Source organism: Onychostruthus taczanowskii, unplaced genomic scaffold (genome assembly GCF_017590055.1).
Source record: "Onychostruthus taczanowskii isolate IOZ18803 unplaced genomic scaffold, ASM1759005v1 scaffold49, whole genome shotgun sequence".
Lineage (NCBI taxonomy): Eukaryota > Metazoa > Chordata > Aves > Passeriformes > Passeridae > Onychostruthus > Onychostruthus taczanowskii.
The window spans coordinates 2,365,546-2,385,035 of NW_024502458.1; the positions used below are offsets into that span (position 1 = coordinate 2,365,546).

A 19,490-nucleotide genomic window follows, 5' to 3' on the forward strand; every position below is an offset into this window, starting at 1 on the left:
CGCGCGGCAGCGGCGCCGCCGCCGGAAGCGGGCGCGCGGCCGCTTCCTGTGTTTATGTAGGGCCGGGCCGGCGGCACCGGGACCAGCGGGGCGGCGACACCGGCAGCGAGGGGCGCCCGCCATGGCGGTGTCCGAGAGCCAGCTCAAGAAGATGCTCACCAAGGTACGGGCAAGGCCCGGCCCGCGGGCGGGCGGCAGCGGGGCCCAGCGCCGGGAGGCTCCGGGGAGTTGTGTCGGGAAGGGAGGAACGGCGCAGCGAGCCTGAAATGGTCGTGCCCGGCTGCGGGGCTGGGCTGGGACAGTGCCAGGCACCGGCGGGGCACACGGCCCTTGTGCTCCCCGCTTACAGGAGGGGGAAGGCGAGCTCAGCATCGCTGACCGGGCTGCGGTGGGCTTGGTTATGGCCCCTGTGTAAGGAAACGGGAACGTCTCATGGAAGGCGAATCATTAACGACTGAATCATGCAGAGCCACGCGTGCCGCTCCTCACTGAAAACTGGGCTTTGTCCAGCGGCTGGGAATGAAAACCCCTAAGGCTGCCGCTTAGGGGGAGTTACGCGTTTCTTGGGGGGATTTTGGGGGTTTTTTTTGGCAGCGTTTAATCATACGTGTGGTGTTTTGAACTGAAGTGCAATAGTTGAGAATCTGATCAAAACCAAAGGCACATTCACCTGCATGGAATCATAAGCAGGTTTTTTTAATCAGCTTGAAAATGAGTGTGGAATACCTAGTCAGTGTCAGCAAATGAGATCATGTGTGTATGTGTATACACCTGTCTTTGCTAAGTTAATTACTGCAATGCCATAGAAGAAATACAATTTAAGGTTGTCCTTGTTCCCCCACGAAGGGGGAATTTATACTCCTGTCTGGCTTTCTGTATGTGATGGAAAATGAAGATGCTATTTCATTCCATTTATTTTTCAAAAATAGTTACACTTTCTGTTCTAGAGAGGGAAGTTTAGTGATATTTCATATATTGAATAGTTCAGTGTGAGGTTACAAAAGCTTGATCCTAGTTTGGGGGAACCTAAGCTTAATTTAACTGCAGGTATTTACCTGCTGTCAGATCTTGAAAAGCTTCATCTTTCTGTGATCTGTTTCCTGGTATGTAAAATGAGGGGAATGCATTTGCAATCTGAGAATGAAGGAGGAAAAAAGAGTCTAGAAATTAAGAATTCAAATTAATCAGTTTTAGTTATCTTTGTAGAAATCACTAGAATCTTATATTTTCTGAAGAGGTTTTGACATTTATTGGGAAACAGTCTAAGTACAGAAATTAACAGCTGAAATTAACATTTCATTTTGCTTGTGGCAGTAGCTGGAATCATACAACTGTCTCTCTACTAAGTAATCATCACTCACTGTAAAAACAGTTTGTAAGAATATTATCTTTCTGTGTTTTAATAGGGATATGAAAATGCTTGCTTAATGTTCAGGGGTTGTGCCTTTTTGAAAGCACGCCTGATAACCAAATTTGTGGTTCATCAGCCCCATCATGTACCAGATTCACAGAGTGCCTGCTGAGCAGGCAGGCATTGTTTTATCAGTTCTTGGCTCAACTAACCTGAGATTCTTGTGCCAACAGTGGAAGTAAAGCCTGACTCTGCTTACCTCTTTAGTGTAGGGGTGGTGAGGCACTGGCACAGGTTGCCTGGAGAAGTTGTGGGTGCCCCATCCCTGGCAGTGTCCACGGCCAGGCTGGATGGGGCTCTGAGCAGCCTGGCTCAGTGGAAGGTTCCCTGCCTTGGCTTGGGAACAAGATGATCTTTGAGGTTGCTTCTGACCCAAACCATTCTATGATCCTTGTGCATTTGTGGAGCTTCTGTTAGCAGAATCCTGTTCTCTTTTTAGTAGTGATTATGCCAGTCTTGTTCGGGCTCTATCCTGGACCATAAGGTTTGTTCCTATGAGAAGGCTCTGCCTTTTAAAAGTAGCTGGTGAGCAGCTGTCATTTGTCCTGTCGTGACACCTGCAGTGGTGTGGGTATGTGCTGCCAGTCTCTGGCTGGTGTACATGAAAATTCTTCCATGTCCAGGCAGTGCCTGTTCCTGCTTCTCCAGGTGCTGGGGAGTGAGGGAGGAACGTATTCAAATATTAACAAAGTTGTCTCTCTTTCAAGCCCTGCTGCAACTCCCAGTCCTGCACCAATTTTACAAAGGAGGCTGAGATGCTTTGCTGCAGCCCTCCCACCAAAACAGCGTCCAGGGGCTGATTGACCTCTGCTGGTGCTTCCCTGTGTACACAGGATTCCCTGCTGGAGAGGTTGCCTTCATCCCACAGACCAGCGCTTTGCAGACAGCCCATGTGGCTGTTTTGTCCTTGGTCATTTGAGGAAGGGCAGTCACAGCATCACCCGAGGTGCTGGTGCTTCCTCTAGGCTGAGGTGGCATGTGGGTTCATCTCTGCTCAGTAAATCCCACTTGTCATGCCCGGGAGGAGCATCCTTGTCAGTCTCTGGAGGTGACAGGAAGAAGAGTTAATTTCTGAGCTTCACAACTCACGAGTGTTTGTCAGGGCCAAGGTGACCTTTAGCTGTGGCACCACAGTTTGCTCTTGGATAATGTCTGAATTAATTTGTTTAGATGTTGTTAACATGTGCTTGCTTTGGATGTCAGACATTTCATTGTGCTGGGCCCTTTGTCTTCCTGCCATGATTCAATGAAAGGTTGCTGGCTGTGTTCCTTAAGACAACTGATTGCAATTTTGTAAAATCGTATTAGAATGAAAAAAATGTCAAGGGACCATTGCTGACTTTTTAATAGTAATTATCAGGAGAAATGACAACAAGGCTAAAGGGCTGCAATGTGTCATGAACCAACTCTCTGTTGCCCAGGAGCCTCTTTGCTGCCTGTGGGTTGTGGCTCTGAGACTGGTGAATTCTGTAGTGGTGTATCTGTGGTTGACAGGGCATCTGTGCTGTTACTCCCTGCTCCTGATGAAAGTAGTAAAACCAGTATTATTGCTGGTAATATTATGCCTTGATGTGCCTACTTTCTGGCTGACAAAATACACATAAATGCTAATCAATGATTGATAAATATGGTGTTGCTTTGCAAAGTGCTATGAAATAGATCTGTGTGGTTCATATCCTAGGTAGCTGTTCATCAGGAATGTTCAAAACATCACCATATTCATTTGGAGATTACTTTTATTTTTTTTGAAGGTTCACTCGTATTTCTGAGATACACTTGGTTGTGGTAGAACATGAAAGAAAATGCAGTAGCTCTTTGCCAAATCAATTGATGCTTACACCCTTGTTAAGACTTAACATCTTGTTAAATTCAATGAATTATATAGGCAGTAGTCATTTAAGTAATATGAACAAATATATTATTATTCCAGACTGAGAGTGGGGAAGAATGTCCATGTATACATGTGAACTCTCATAAATGTTGTCAGGTAAAATAAAAAAATGGAATTAAATTATACAAAAAATCTAGCTTCTGAAGTAATTTCTTTCTCTTTTGTTTTTCAGTATAAGTACAGAGACCTAACCATACAGGAGACAACCAGTGTTATTACTCAGTACAAGGACCTCAAACCTGTCATGGATTCATATGGTTAGTCTGTGCATGAGAAAATTTTTGTTGGTGAATTGTTGATGTGTTAGATGTCTTTGGTATTTTTTTGTGGGGGGAAAAAAGAAGATTACCACCAGAAAACATAATTTGAGTTTCTCTTTTTTGTCTCTACATCAACACTTCTTTAGAAGCACAGACTCAGTAATATAGTAAGGTTACTTTAGAAAATAACTATCTAATGTGCCAAGAAGTGTCACGTTTTTCACAGCTTAACTTTTGGTTAATCACTCACTGATGTCATCAGTTGGTGTCCTGAGATTGCTGCTATCTTACAAATTCAGCTTTGCTGCCATATAAAGACATTTTTAAAATTCTGTGTAGGAAGAACTGTAAATCAATGAAGAAATGCTTCATTTAAAATCATTGTGGTAGTCCTTAAGAGTATGAAGAAAACAGTCAAGTATACATAAAATTGGCATGAGAGTTTTGTAATGTAAATTATCAGTAATAATCACTGTTTGTTAGCTGATTTAAAGTATCTAGGTTAATTTAAGTGTGTTAAAGGAAGATGATATCTAGGGTTTCACATATACAGTGAGCCAGTGTAGGTGCTGAGGTCAGCCTTCTTAGAAAAGGCTTATGGTCACCCTTTTTTAACTGTTACATGTGGGAATCCTTTGTGATCTAATTTATATTACTAATACATCATCAAAAATTGTACCAGCTTTTGCTTTTTAAGCTGTGTATCTGGATTGAGAAATATTAAGAAGGGACACAGACAGGTAAAAGATGAATTAGTTTTAACTTGAGTAGCTGCAAGCCAGCAGCTGTCACAGAAATAAAAATTCATGCAGTGACTGGAGAAACAAAGCAGGAGTAAAAGGACTGTGGCTGGAATAGCTGCACAAGTTTGCATAAGATGGTGATCACAATTCCGGATATCCTTGAGCTGTAGCCATTTGTGTTCCCTAATGCTCTTTAAGCTGCCTGGAAGAGGCTAAGCACAGAATCACTTACAGATAATTGATATTATTTGTAGCAGTGACATCAGCTGCAAGAAAGTGATTACATGTGAGAAAGGGATTTGTAGAGAATTCTTGTGTACTTCACTGTACACAACAAACAATGAACAAAGCTACCAAAAAAGTTTTTTCCAATCAAGAGAGAAGGGGAAATGTGGGAAATGGATTTGCAGAGAATTCTCAAAGCCTGACAGAAGGCTCACATAGTATGCATCTGTATGCAAACTTTGAGATGAGAACTGCTGACTTAGTTTCTAGTTCCATCTAGAAACTAGTTTCAAAGGATGGCCTTGCAAATAAGACTAGATACTTTGGAGAAATAGAACTGTGAGAGATACATTGTAGTAGCACCCACAAGGCGTAATTTTACAGGATTGGCTTTAAGATATTTACAGCATGGTGTAGCAAAAGCTGATAGGCCGAGAAATTGTTATAATGTATTGTAATTAGAAAATAGTTAGCTTCTAATTGTGATGGTGTAAATTACAACATCTGTATTGTCTCACCCTTCACATGAGACTAAAAATGGAATAAGTTTTTTTTAATGCCTCTCAGTTGCCCCATCTCTAAGTCAGAGAAGAGCATAATCCAGCAATTACTTTGCTGATGAGACAGTTTTCCAGTTCATATTAATAATGAAATACATACCCCCGTTGACATCCCAGCATGTTCTACCTGCCTTTGCAGAACATCAGCACCACTATAACTGTGCACAGTAACCTACATTTGAATTATGGAATTCAAATGGCTAGAAGCTTTCAGTAGGAATTAAGAAGATAAAAGCTTCCTCAACAGAAGCTGATTCATTCAGCAAGAATAATGTATTGGATTAGAAGTATGAGGAAACTGAATACAACAACTCAATAAGTTTAGGTCAGAGTTCTTGTGCAGTTTGTGATTAATATTTGTCAGAGTCAAGCACTTTTTCTTCCTCTTCAGTGTTACTGTGTGGTTAAATTACCTTTACTGATTTTGTAATAAATGTCTGTGAACAAGGAGTTTTCAGTATTCTTGCTAAGCTGTTGTTTTGAAGAAAGCATAAGGAATTCTTTTATAAACCTCAGATGACAGTTGGTTTTTTAAATCAAGTTTGAGTTCAGATTATCTTTGCAGCAATTTACACTACTTGCAGTTTGCAAGGTTCCATCATTTCACTTGGTTACTGAATGAGGAAACAGTTTTATTTGTAGAGCAGGTAGTTTGACAATGATTAGTCATTCATTTCTCAGAAATGTGTTATTCATAACTGTGGACAGTCATCTGCTAATCCATAAATGTGCAAGAGTTCAACCTTTCAGGCTGAGTTTATATGTGTGTTACTTGTGAAAGCTTATGCCAATAAATAGATGAGGAATAACCTGAACCGAGATTAACGTAACCAATACATTTGTTTTAAAAATATTTTTTGTTCTCTTTCAGTTTTTAATGATGGTTCATCCAGGGAGTTGATGAGCCTCAGTGGAACCATTCCTGTGCCTTACAGAGGTATGCATGTGTTATAATTATCATCATCCCCATTATTTTCCCAAATTGCATGAAAAATTTGGATTTGTCCTGATCCAGCTTCACTGCTTCAGTGATCACTCTTCTCTTGAAATCCTTTACTTGTCCAAAGTAAGATATTTTAAAGAAATTGCTTTCATTTTTGCTGCAGGATAACATTTGAATGCCAAGCATTGCTTCTTCAGTCATATATGGCTTTGTAACATCTTTTTTTTCTTTCAGCAAGGCACATTTTTTCAGGCTTGTCAGTCGAATGAGGATTGCAAACCATTTATTGCTGCAGCTAATGATAATTTGAGACTTACAATGTTGCATTATAAAACAAATGAGAATGTGTATTAGTGGTGAGTGATGATTGCAAATCAAAGTTAAATTGTTCAGAAATATGTTGAGTTTGTGGCACTAGTGTTACCTATTCATTGAATGTTATTAGTAGATTTTGGCTCCAGCTTCTAACTTTGTACAGTTGAGTTTACTGGGTTTAGAAGTTTTTTATGAATCTGAATACAGGAGGGCAGTTGAAGAATTGAAATAACTTGTAAAATCTTTCAAAATATCTTTTCTAGGTAACACATATAATATCCCAATTTGCTTGTGGCTGCTGGACACCTACCCTTTCAACCCCCCAATTTGTTTTGTTAAACCCACTAGCTCTATGACAATAAAAACTGGGAAGCATGTTGATGCAAATGGAAAGATATACCTTCCCTACCTGCATGAGTGGAAATATGTAAGTATAGAGAACTTGAAGTTCTCAAACTGTTCATTGTGCATTCCTTGAGAAAGTTGTATCATTTTTAATAAAAACCATAGTCTTTCTTAGAGATCTTAAACCATTTTGAAAATGAAATGAACTGTTTGTTTTTTGGAATGTCTTAAAGTTCAGGATGTTGCATTTTGTGTTCTGGTTATTTAATGTAACTAATTGTATATTCAGTTATAATTGTCTGAATAAACAGTGCAGCAAAAGGTGTTCTCTCCCCTGGCAAGATTTGTGAGATAAGAATATTTACAGAAAGGAAATTATAAATTTAATTAAAACATCTCTGTGGCTAAAATGGACTTTTACAAGCTCTTGGGCTTCTTTATGCTTATATTCCTGGAGCCTTATATATATGGATATATTTGCTTTATCAGTAAATAGAGGCATTGAGCAGTACAGGCCTCATAGCAGTTCTGGCCAAAACATGGACTTGTAAAGAAGCTAAACTGTGTTGACAAGATTAGAAAAATGATACAAGATGCATGGTTCTGTAAAAATTGATTACCAGGAATGCATTTTCTAAGGCTGGGTGGTAGTTTAGTGCTTGCATAGTAATGGTGGAAAAAGACTGCCCAGGTCAGGTGTTGCACAAAGAAAGAGGATCATCTAAGTTACAGCTGATACAGAATTCTTTCATTTTGAGAGGTTGGTAAAAATAAGTAAGTGGATTATAGAGCTAAGTAAACTCTGAACTGGGGTATTTAATCTGGTGCTGCATTCATGATGCTTGTACTTATTTTGGCAGAATGAAATCATGCCTATATTAAGCAGTTATAAACAGAGAGGCCTGGTTTAACTGTATTTAAAGGAGGTTTGTGCCACTCCTTAGTGGGTTAGGATATTTTTTGCTGTTGAGACATTCTGAATCAGAGCAAAAGCTGTGATGTATAAAATTGAAATGTCTTAAAAACTTGAGGATCTGTATATTTTTCGTGTTGGGGGGTGGATTTAATTTTATTATAATTCATCATTGGATGTTTATACCCAGTCATTTATTGTCCTGCAGTTGATATGGAACCATGTATTACTCTGGGTGTGTTTTGCTATATGGTTTTGAGTACAGGCTGACTGGGTTTGGTATGTGTAAAAGAATCCAGAAAGGAAGTTAATTATGCACATACATATACACATGAGAGATACACATTTTAAGAACATTTAAACCCACAAATAAAAGGAATGCTTTTGAGAGCTGATGGAATGGCATCCTATTGTTGCTACAGTCAGTTAAACTCTGCTAGCAAAATGAACAACTTGTGATTTACTTTCCTTCCCAGCCCCAGTCAGACTTGTTGGAGCTGATCCAGGTCATGATTGTTGTGTTTGGAGAGGAACCTCCAGTGTTTTCTCGGCCTACTGCTTCCTCCAGCTACCCTCCTTACCAGGCAACAGGCCCACCAACCAGTAAGTGCTCATCACTGCTGATTTCTGCAAACAGTCATGTCAGCATTTCAAAGGGAAAGTTGCCCTGCACAGTTTGCCCGCAAATAATGCATTTTACTTTTTATATTGCTCACTAAAGAATTCACCTGGGCTGTGAATGCACTTCACTTTACCTTGTTGGACTCAGTGATCTTAGCGGTCTTTTCCAACTAAAAACGTTCTGTGAGCGTAAGAATTCCTGTGAGCCTTTGGGTTTTAGAGGGGAAAAATCAAATTTGTATTCTAACACACAGCAAAACCCAGACAAAACCAGAACACACTCAAGCACCCTCAAAACAACCAGTGTCCTGTCAACATTCCAAGATAGACTTACAAAGTGATTATTCAAATAGCTTTGTATCTCAGTTTTTTGTCATTCTAATAATACAAGCCCATCTTTTAAGTATCCTGCAACCATTGATTTCATAAGCACAAGCATGCCTACAGCTTGTTTCATATGCTCACAGTCCTGCTTGTGTGGTTGGTTTTTCTTTTTTTTCAGATTGCTGGTTCAATATTAAAAAACCCTGCCTTGTGGTTGTTTTATTCTTTGTTCTCTGTTAAGTTGGTGTTCTGACTTCGTACCCATTCTTATTTTCTTGCAAAAATCCTCAAGACTTTTAAAATTATTTATTTATTTAAACTTCTGGATTCATCTTATTTTAAAGATGGGGATAGGTAGGTGGGAGAAAAAGAAGTGGGAAACAAAATCTAAATTCTCCTAGGAGGAGACTCTGTATTAGGTGGGAAAAAGCCAAAAAACCAATAGCATAGACCTAGAGTCAAAGGCTGGGACAGTGGGGAAGGGGGAGCAGTTCAGCTGGGGATTGTTTATTTAGTAAAGTTATAACAGTTATAACAGTAAATTCATAACATTTAATTTAATGGTACAGTAGCTGTATTGGGGTTATTTATTTTTGCCAGATTTTTAAGGCTGTGTCCATTCGGGGATTGTTTATTTAGTAAGGTCATAACAGTAAATTCATAACATTAATTTAATGGTACAGTAGCTGTATTTGGGGTTATTTATTTTTGCCAGATTTTTAAGGCTGTGTCCATTTTCTATTGAAATGTGGCTTTCACTTGATCACAGTGTTACATTTGAAAAGGTGGAGTGCTGTTCATTGCCATTTCCAGCAGAACCCGTTTTTAGCAGGGTGTTAGGCTCTGAACCTGTGAGAAAATGGGTAGCAAACATAAAAGGGACCATTAGGAATAATTGACTAAAGGCAGGTGTTTGGGGCTTTTCAGCTTGTCTGTGCTACCCTGCTTGTGAGAGCACCAGAGGACTGGATTGTCCTGATTTTCCAGGAACAGTGGGGGTCAGTATAAGTCTAGTTTTGCAGGGGCTGTGACTTGTGCCTTAAGGACAAACCTGCAGTGGCCCACATTTGATTGCTGTTGTAGTCACTCAAAGCTGAAGTGCTTTGAATTACTATTTCCAATTGAATTGAACTGATGTAGTATGAATTAGTTCAGAGCTGAAGTAATTCTAGGGTTTTAAAATGTTTCAGGGTTTAGAAATTATTAATAGCTACTTAGTTTTACTCGTGTAATCAGACTTTCCTTATTTTACAGCCATTTAGGGTTTGGGTTTCTTCACGTTGTTGTTTACATTGGTACATTGTACATTGATACATCTGTACATTGTTTAAGAAGAATTAAAGTCCTTTGACAAAAATTTTAATCATTTGAAAGCATTGAAGAGTGTAAATAGCTTCATTCTTAATAGTTCTAAAAAAAAAAAAGTTACTTGATTAAGTATTCCTAAAATTGCTAGAAATGTGGGAAAAGTATGTCCAAAACATAATTTTGTCAGCTTTTCAAGAAAAATCTTAAACTTGCTAAGACTATTTAGACATTTTTATTTTTAAACTATTTTAAAAATTTTAAATACAACTTCTAAATAGCAGAAATTACTAAATAAGGACATGATTGGATCATTAAACAGCTAATCAACTACTCTGAAGGTACTTAAATTACACACTCATTATTTAGTGAGTGGACATCATTGGCTAGAAAAATTAAATTATTTTTTCAGCTATTGCATAAAAAATGGAGACAGCTCTTCAGGTGGGTCATCTTTCATACCATGTTTTGGGGTTTTTTTCCTGAGTACCCTAGCTGCAGATGTTTTTGTTTTTTTTTTTCTTCTTTTTCCTTAGTACACCTATTTGTTGTGCATTTTTAAATCAATACCTATTTTAATCCATACAGTAATTAGTTTAAAGTAATGATTAAGAAAAAAATCAATATAACAATTGATTAAAAAAGGGTTGCTTTTATATATGAGGAAGAACTTCTTTATATTGAGGGTTTTAATTTCTGAAATGTAAAAATACACAAACTTCTTGATTTATTTAGCTTCCTATGTGCCAGGAATTCCAGGTGGAATATCTCCCTATCCAACATCAAGCACTCCAAACCCAAGGTAAGAGCCCCTTTAAACTATCTATTTTCCTGATAGAGAATTTCACTGAATAGTGTCTAATAATAATTGTATTTTCCTGTGGTGTATTTGTTGTATAATTATTCATGTTAGCATGGTTTGTTAAAAGTGAAGGCTGAATTCTTGTCAGTAGCCGAAATTGGAGGAAGGTCTAGCTTGCTTAGTTGCTTCAAATAAAACATACATGGGTGTGATAAATAGATTTTGAAATTACCTAACTACCAGCTGTTATCTTGCTTCACTCATATATTTTTATATATTTATATTTTACATGACATAGAAATATACCCCTAAAAGTCAAGATTTTATTGGCATCTCAAAAATTGAACAAAACTTTGCTGGATTAATACAAGCCTTGACTCCAGTGTAAATGTGGATTTAATGTAATCTAAGGGAATTTGAAGAACACAAAGTTGCTTCAAAAGCTTTTTATTAATATTAACCACGATTTTTCTATATAATAGTTAGGAATAAAGCATTTCCAGAAGACTTGCAGATCTGTGTTAGTAGATAGTGAGATGTTGACTTCTGCCTCCTAGTGTGTATTTGTATTTTTTACATCATAACTAATTGGGCTTTTTTATTAATATTCTTATGTCCTGGTTTTGTGTTAGGAGCATATGAAATTTTGGTGTAATATGGAGCATTTTTATTTTAAAAATATAAAATATTTAGAATATAAAAACCTCTGAGGATTGGGAATGGGGAAGTGTTATGTTTTAAGAGGAGAAAAGTTAGGATTTTTAAAAGTTCTTTCAGCATGTTTTTTCCTCGTAAATATGTTTGTTTAAAGTACTCTTAATGTTTGTACAGAAGTAATAGAAGAACTGTTTTTAAAATATATCATTTATTAATTAATAGGAAGGTTTTAAGATCTATTAAATTTGCAGTTAGCTGAAGAGAGACAAAACATGCTTATTTTATATTTTGCAGGGGGTTTGGGGCCACTTTGTTTAATTATTACTGTAGTTAATACTCTGCTGCATGCAGGTGTTTCTCAGTCTAGTACTGACTAATTTGTGTCCTTGTTTTAGTTGGCAGCAAATGTATTTTAGAAAGGTGTTGTAGTCTGTCACATGTCAGCTCATAATTGCTTCAGTGAGCAAATGATTACTTCTGCTTTCTTTATCCATCAGAGCAGGACTGAGAATTTCTGGGGGAGTAGGTTTCACCTTGCAACCATATTTTGCATCACATTTTTAGGTTTACATAAAGCAGTTAATCAGTCATCTTTTTAACTGTTCTCATAGTAAAAATTATTAATTTGAAATTGTTGTTTGGGAGTTTGTAGCTAGGATAATTTTATTTTTTTTATACCTGGTCATATAGCAAAACAAAGAGGTTCAGGAGAATTTGTTATTCAAATGTTGACCAGGCAATAACTAGATAGGGTTTCAGATAACATGGTACCTTAATACCAGAAATACCAGTTGTGAAAGATGTTAATGTGAACAGGAAAAATGCCTGCAATTTTAACATTTTTATTATGTAAATGAATGTTTAACATGGTGGCAATAAAGATACTCTAGGTGGATGATATTTTACTAATAGTTGCATAACATTAGCATATTTTTCTTTGTCAAAGCAGCTTCCCAAACTATCCTTACCCAGGTGGTGTTCCCTTTCCAGCAACCACTGGTGTGCAGTACTACCCTTCTCAGCCTCCTGTCACCACTGTTGGTGAGTACCTTGGAAAGGGTTTCTCTGAAGCAAAGCTTCACTCTATAGCTGATATGTAAAGAAATAAAATGGAAAAAAGAACATAATGCTCTTACTCTGAACTTCCAGAGCATTGATCTTTAATTAAAATTTATTCAAAGGAAGAAAAGTACATTTTATTCAGGAATTCAGTGAATTTCTGGGTTTATGCAATGCATTGTGTGTGTTTTGTGAATATTTTAAAGAGCACTGCATGTAACTACATGGGATTTTCCTTGCCCTTTAATTGTAGGTGACTTTTGATTGTCTGCATTGCTCTGTTCTGGTTTAGAAAAATACCTTTGTCATCATTTAAACATCTAATGGACTCTGTTTATACTTTCTTTCCTCCCAAAATAGTAACTTTCTAAAGTAGCAGTTTGGAATGAGCTTCATTTTTAGTGAGTTTCTTCTCTGGCCTCTTCCCTGGTGCTTCTTACTGATCTCTACTTGTCACTTCCTCCTTTGTTCCCTTCAGCATCAGCATTTAGGGTGTTGACCTGTGTCTTTTCCCAGTCTGCTGCTCTGTGGCCCCTGCTTTCCACCCTGCCCCTCGCTTTCAGTGTGTGTGTAGAAGACTGGGAACCAGTGATAGCTGTCACCTAGTTAAGTGGGGAGCTGGTGCAGTACCTTTCTTTACCTCAGCTGGCTGATATTCCTTTTGGCACAGTTATATGGTGAGGGTGTAGATTCTGTTGTGACCTTGTTCATTAGCAATCCATTGTAGACTCTTGAGCCCCGTAAGTTAGAAATGCATCCGTAGGTTCTTCATCTAATGTGTGAACTCAGTTATTTATGGAATGGCCTGGCTTAGAGTCATAGAATGTCTTTTCTTTCCAGAACTGTGTGTATTTTGTGATTTTTCTTCACATACATGGGGACAAGGCAAGGGAAGAGAGATGCTTCTACTTTACTCTTACTAAAATATCTGAGGAGTTCTGTTGCTACAGAATTTGAAAGCAGCAGTAAGTTGTATGTTGTATTTTTCTTGTGCCTGATGCTGTCCTTTGTGTTCAAGTTCTTTCAGCCTTTTCAATTAAGAAAGTATTTTCTGAAAGCTCCTGGTGGCTTCAGTGGTCCCCTCCACTCGGAGGTGATGTGAGTCTGCCGTGCACAGTGCAAGGAAGCTGCTGTCCCACTCAAGTACCTCAGACAGTGCTTGGTGTTGTGGAGAATTGTGTCCTGGAGAAGTAATGGTCTCCACTGGCTCTTGTGTAGGGAGCTGATAACCTTTCTAGGCAAACTTGGCTTTCTGGAGTGTCTTTCTCAAACAAATCCAGTTTTGCCTTTATGTAGCAGAGTGTGAACTTAAAATAGAAATATATTCTATTTAGTTTTTTTCCTCCTTTTTAACCCCACTGAAGATGAATAGAGGTGCAGTATCTGGCAAACATGGAAGACTCTTCCAGTCCTGAGTTAGATCATCTGTGATACCATGGTGTAGTGGCAGGTTTCATAGTGACAATTTAACATTACACTGACTGGTTTGCTGCAGCTAGGTAAAAGCCCTATACCTGGTTTACATGATTATCTCTTGTGCCAGATGAAATGCAAACACATCTCTTTGATCATCCACTACACTTAAAATATGAAGTTTGTTGTGTTTGTTTTGTTGGGTGTTTTTTTACAGTCCAGTATTGTTTTGTCTTTTGAACTGAAAATGTTTCTTTTCTGTACAGTTTGTTTGTTTGGCTGTGGTTTATTGTGGTAGTTTATTTAGGAGCACATCAGTTGTTAGAACTTCAGAGTTTTGTGTGGGTGGTGGTGTTTGCTATAGTGGACATAGTTCAAACCTAGTTTGAATTGAATGAAAATGTTCATGCAAAGTAGCTCAAGTTTTTCACAATCACTGGTTTTTCAAATAGTCCCTTAGGCTTTTTCTTTCTGTTCAGTCATCTGCCATTAATTACTTTTCTGATGCAGTTACTGGTTTGATGATTCTGTAAGGTCACTTCTGAAACTAGACTCTGCCTAGTAAAGGTTAAAGGTTTCAGAGTTCTGTTGACTGAATGACCATGTGCCATGAAATCTTCTCCAAGCTGGGCTAATTATGGAAGTGACAGAAGATGCTATGGGTACATGCTCTGTAAGAAGATACATTGATTGAGCTGTATTAAAATTATGCTTTTTATGTTCAAAGACCTCTTCCATATCTGGTGGCATTTCTGTGTGAACTTTCATTTTGTTAGATGTATTGTGATTTTATATTGTTTTTCCTCTGTCCTACTTTACTGTTAAAGTGAGCCTTGCATAAAAACTCCCAGAGTGAGGGATGTCAGGGGAAAAGAAAGTAAATGTAAGTTTTACTGGTTCTGGCTGATTCTGACTTTGTGTTAGAGTATAATTCATTATGTAAAGTAAACAGTAACTAAAATCATGCTAATGCTGTTTTTTGAAGGGAAATCAGACCTTTTTGATTGGGAGCAATTGTGTGCCTTAATCAGGAAGTCCTATACAGAGAATAAACTCTATCCTAGCTAGTTTGACTGACTTGGTTTGAGATTTACTTCTCAGTGTAGAAAGTGCTCTTGTTCTTGTGTCCTTTTCATAAGAAGCAGCAATGATGTATTCCTGGGTTTGTGTATTATATGGTGCTATTTGACAACTTCTGTTGCTGGCTCTAAAAGTTAATCAGATTTTGCAAATTATCTTGTTGACTGGCAGTAGGGTGAATTTTTTGAAGCCGGAACTGTAAATCAGATAAAACTTTGGGACATGCATATTTTCTCAAGGCTGTCTTTGCACCAGTTGTTTAATAATTCAATCTCTCTTTTTATTTTTTTTTTTTGTAATTTGCTTATTTTATAAAAAAGTACATATATTCCGGTGCAACTTATATGTATGCAAAGTGCTCACATTAGTAATGATCAAAATTTGTTTTCTGTATTTTGGAAGGCTTTGGTGGATTAGTAAGCATGTTGTGCTTCTTTCCTGTAGTTCCTGTCATGCATTTGCATAGCTTTATTTTTTCCACCCATGTGGCTTGGTGTAGGTTTTGTGGACAGGAACAGAGTAAAAAAATAGGGAAGAGATACAATTCTATGCAGTTTTATTTTGATAGCAGAAGAAAAAAAAAAGTATTCTATTATACAAGAATCATGTGAGCAGCAATGAGTATTTTTTTCATTTTGTTGTTTTTTGAAATCTAGGGCACTGGAAAATGTGATGTGCATAATGCTGTAACAGCTTCAGGGTTTTGATAGCTGTGTCTCTGGATAAAAAGATACTCTGGTAAAAATTCTTCTTGCTTATTTTCTTTGCAATTATAGAGCTTCAAATCCCTCTGCTTTTCATTCATCTGAGTTGTAAAGTTTAGGCACAAAAGCCGATGTAATTCTTGGTGTGTTGTTACAATCCAGTGTTGTTGAAATTTCACTGATCTAGAAGGTGTGAGGCACAAGCCTGGGGAAACTGACCCTCTGGTTATTCCCGCAGAATAATTGAAGTGGTTTGTGATAAATATCACCAGTAGCCACTTCACATTTGCTAGAGCCCTCTGAGTTTCGTGATCTGGAGAAATAGTGCACTTCTTGTGACAGACACAAAGTACTTGCCTTTCTATTTAAAAGTGTGTTGGTGACAGACTCTTTAAATTATCCTTGAAAGGCTGATTTTCAAAAGCTTATTCAGGTCTCCTGCCCCTTCTGCTCACTTGCCCGTAGGGATGTACTGTTCTTGAGCCTGGAGGAAGTGATCCTTGAATATTCACCTGCTCTCTTGGACCCCTCTTCCCTCTGTGGTAAATTCCCATGGAATTCTTCCAAGAAGGTCTGTGAAGAGGCCAGAGTTAGCTCTCATGAAGCCCAGGGTTGCAATCTTATTCATTGCCCTGCTTTCTACTTGTGGGATGCAGAACTCCACGATCTCATGGGCACTGTAGCCAAGGCTGCCTCAACCTTCACATCTCCAACCAGACATTCCTTGTTAGTTCTACAAGGTGCAGCAGCACATCCTTCCTCATTGGCTGCATCTGTATCAGAAAGTTATTGTCAGTGCTTTCCAGGAGTCTCCTGGATTGTGTGTTCCTGGCTGTGTTGTCCCTCCAGCAGGTGTCAGGGTGGTTCCCCATGAGAACCTGGGCTGCATGCCCTTCTGGGGAGTGTCCCCACTCGAGCTGCATGGGTGGTGTCTAGAACTCTCCTTTTGTCTTTCCTAGTTTAAAACTTTCCTTACCAGGCTAGGCAATTTAAAAAAAAAAAAAAAAAAAAAACCCAAACAAAAAAACCCCAAACCAACAAACCCCAAGTCATGTTGTTTTCTAGATAAATGCATTGTCTCAAGCCAACTTTTACATTAATTGTGGTTGAATACATCCTGCCCGTAACTCTTGTTCTTGGACTACTAATATTTATGGACTTCAGAGGAAATGGCCACCTCATTTTTAAAGTAAAAAAGGAGTGTGGCTATGGGAATAGTGACGTGGATGAATGGATGCATACTCTTAAATTTACTTGTGTCCATCCTAGTGTATGTCATCTCACTGTGGTCTCTTTGCTGCTTCTGGAAATTATTATGGAGAGCGGCTTATTTTAGTGTCTCACACTGCTGAAGTACATAGAGCAGCTTGGCCACTTGCTATTCCAGCTGGCTTTGTAGTGCAGCCCAGCATTAATCTGAAGCTTGTGAAACGTGCCTCTGCAGGACCCAGCAGAGATGGCACCATCAGCGAGGACACCATCCGCGCTTCCCTCATCTCGGCCGTCAGTGACAAGCTGAGGTGGCGGATGAAGGAGGAGATGGATCGCGCACAGGCCGAGCTCAACGCCTTGAAACGCACAGAGGAGGACCTGAAGAAGGGGCACCAGAAGCTGGAAGAGATGGTGACTCGCCTGGATCAGGAAGTGGTAAGCTGAGAGGAGCCTCTGCTCCCCACCTGAGTATTCCTAGCAGTGAACAGAAGCTTGGAATGAATTAATCATTAAGCATGATAGAAATAACAAATCTTCCGGCGCATTGTGCTTTCTCTCTTTTGCAGCTGGGAGCTTGTGCTCAGACTGAAGCAAGTCAGAAATAGCAGTGACCATGAGATGCAGTGTCCTGCATGTGTCTTACAGATGTCATTGCTCAGTAGTAGAGGAACAGTGTTATATTCCCCCGTTCTTCCTGTGAAAGATGTTAGTGGTGTGAGATTATTTCATATTTGCATCTGTTTCTTGATAATATTGTGCAATAGCAGTACTGGAGAACATTTCAGTGTCTTAGTGTAGAAAACACTGGTTTTGGTCACAGCCTCCTTGTATAACTTCTCCTTTCCCAGTAGTCTCTCCTACTCACAGTATGCTCAGAAATTCCTGCAGTTTTTCATTAAGGCATCTTCTGCTTAGTCCATCTGCTTCTTGCACTGCTGCTCAGGAGTAAGATTTTGGGATTGATGAACAGTTTCTGAAACAAGCTCAGTGTTCAGATGTGGTTTAAAAAATTATTAGAAGTTATTAATTGGACTTGAGAACTGGGGAATACTGCATTGTGAAGAAAATAATTACTTTGGCTTTCCTTTTGCTGTCTTTAGCTAGTTTAAATGGTTATTTTTCCTAATGTGGCAACTCAGAAATATTTGGAGTGTTGGCATGCCTTCTCTACAGTTATAAATGGGTAATGGATTATATAAAGCAGATGTTGCTTCTTTAAAAGAATCTGAAATCTACAGATTGATAGCTCTTTCTTCTGTAAAAATCATAGTAAAGATAAGCAGAGAAGTACAGAATGAACTGGTATGTCTAAAAATCTTTCATCTAGGCAATTGTATCACAAGAAGATAAACAAACATCTTAATTGTTTTTAGGCTGAAGTTGACAAGAACATTGAACTTCTCAAAAAGAAGGATGAGGAGCTCAGTTCTGCCTTAGAGAAAATGGAAAGTCAGTCAGAAAATAATGACATAGATGAAGTTATAATTCCTACAGCACCGCTTTACAAGCAGATCCTGAACTTATATGCAGAGGAAAATGCAATTGAAGACACCATCTTCTACCTTGGGGAAGCACTGAGACGTGGAGTGATAGATTTAGATGTCTTTTTAAAGGTAGGTTTCTTGGGATATTTTTAAGATGTGCATTTTAAATGTGTTTACTTTGGACTCTTTGGTTTGGCTTACTCATGTTCATGATCTCTTCACAGAAGAGGATCCTGTAGAAACAGGAATATTTATACATTCAAGCATAAGTTTTAGAAAGTGATTTCAGAATTTAAAGACCAGTTTTGAAAGCATTATAGATACAAAGTCAAAGTCATGTTGTTTTCTTCTTGTGGAGCCCTTGCTAGTTGTGTTTATCTGCCGTTAGAAGAACCATTCTCTGCCCCATGGGAAATGCATTAGTCAGATTTCACCTTATGGAGTTTATATTACTACTTTGATAAGAATATGTGTGGAGTTAATTATTAATTATTAATATTATAAATCAATGACTTAGTTAATAATTAAAAATAGAAACAAATAGACTGTAGTGATTGCATTTGGTAGGCACCTGCCAGTCATTTTAAGCCAAGAAAATGCCATTTAGTAGAATAATGAATTTAGTGTTTCCAAAAAACTGACATCCCATTTGGGTCACAGAGTACATTTGTATGGCATTATTCAGTTTTTACCAGACCTTTATGATAGCCAGCTGTTGTTTTTGTTTCTGCAGCATGTACGTCTCCTGTCTCGCAAGCAGTTCCAGCTGAGGGCATTGATGCAGAAAGCAAGGAAGACTGCTGGACTCAGTGATCTCTACTGAATTCCCAGACTAGTTGGGAAATTAGGTTTCCTTGTGAAGCAGCCATTCTCTTGATCTTTCTCTTAATCAGTAGGTGCCCAGAGTAAGTTATTACATCATCCAAGTGTAAGATATTTTGAATCAATAATATATTTTCTTTTTGGTAAAAACTAGCTTTTATTAATGCACTTTCTATCTCCTGTAATCTTTGTGCTGGTGGACTTAACGCTGAATAAAACTCGTTGCATATTTTCTTCCTCTACAGAACTGTGTATGACATGCCTTCTTTTCAAGTATGCAGTGTCAGCTTAACCATGCTTTCGCTTTACTTGTGAGATTTGGAAGATGTTGTGCCACACTGGAGGAAATCATATTTATTATGACCAGTGAAAACTGAAAACTCGGAAGGTTCTTGGTCTCA

General features: G+C 38.3%; 1 protein-coding gene across 4 annotated transcripts; it reads left to right on the forward strand.

The window, feature by feature from the left end:
• Positions 1-10: 10 nt before the first annotated feature.
• Positions 11-19,322, forward strand: TSG101 (tumor susceptibility 101). 4 transcript variants are annotated; one of them, XM_041415091.1, is made up of 10 exons: positions 11-163; positions 3,475-3,559; positions 5,962-6,027; positions 6,612-6,775; positions 8,083-8,209; positions 10,592-10,658; positions 12,262-12,356; positions 17,016-17,218; positions 18,157-18,396; positions 19,001-19,322. In XM_041415091.1, the coding sequence occupies exons 1-10, from the start codon at positions 122-124 to the stop codon at positions 19,088-19,090; spliced, it is 1,179 nt and encodes a 392-aa protein (XP_041271025.1). In that variant the 5' UTR covers positions 11-121; the 3' UTR covers positions 19,091-19,322. The 4 variants fall into 4 exon arrangements, with proteins under 4 accessions (XP_041271025.1, XP_041271026.1, XP_041271027.1 ...); XM_041415092.1 differs by having other exon boundaries at positions 12,265-12,356; XM_041415093.1 differs by having other exon boundaries at positions 10,607-10,658.
• Positions 19,323-19,490: the final 168 nt, after the last annotated feature.

Coding starts and splice junctions, on each gene's coding strand:
- TSG101 (XM_041415091.1), top strand. CDS start 122: ATGGCGGTGTCCGAGAGCCAGCTCAAGAAGATGCTCACCAAG. Junction 10,659..12,261: donor TCAAGCACTCCAAACCCAAG/GTAAGAGCCCCT, acceptor TCTTTGTCAAAG/CAGCTTCCCAAACTATCCTT. Junction 18,397..19,000: donor ATTTAGATGTCTTTTTAAAG/GTAGGTTTCTTG, acceptor TTGTTTCTGCAG/CATGTACGTCTCCTGTCTCG.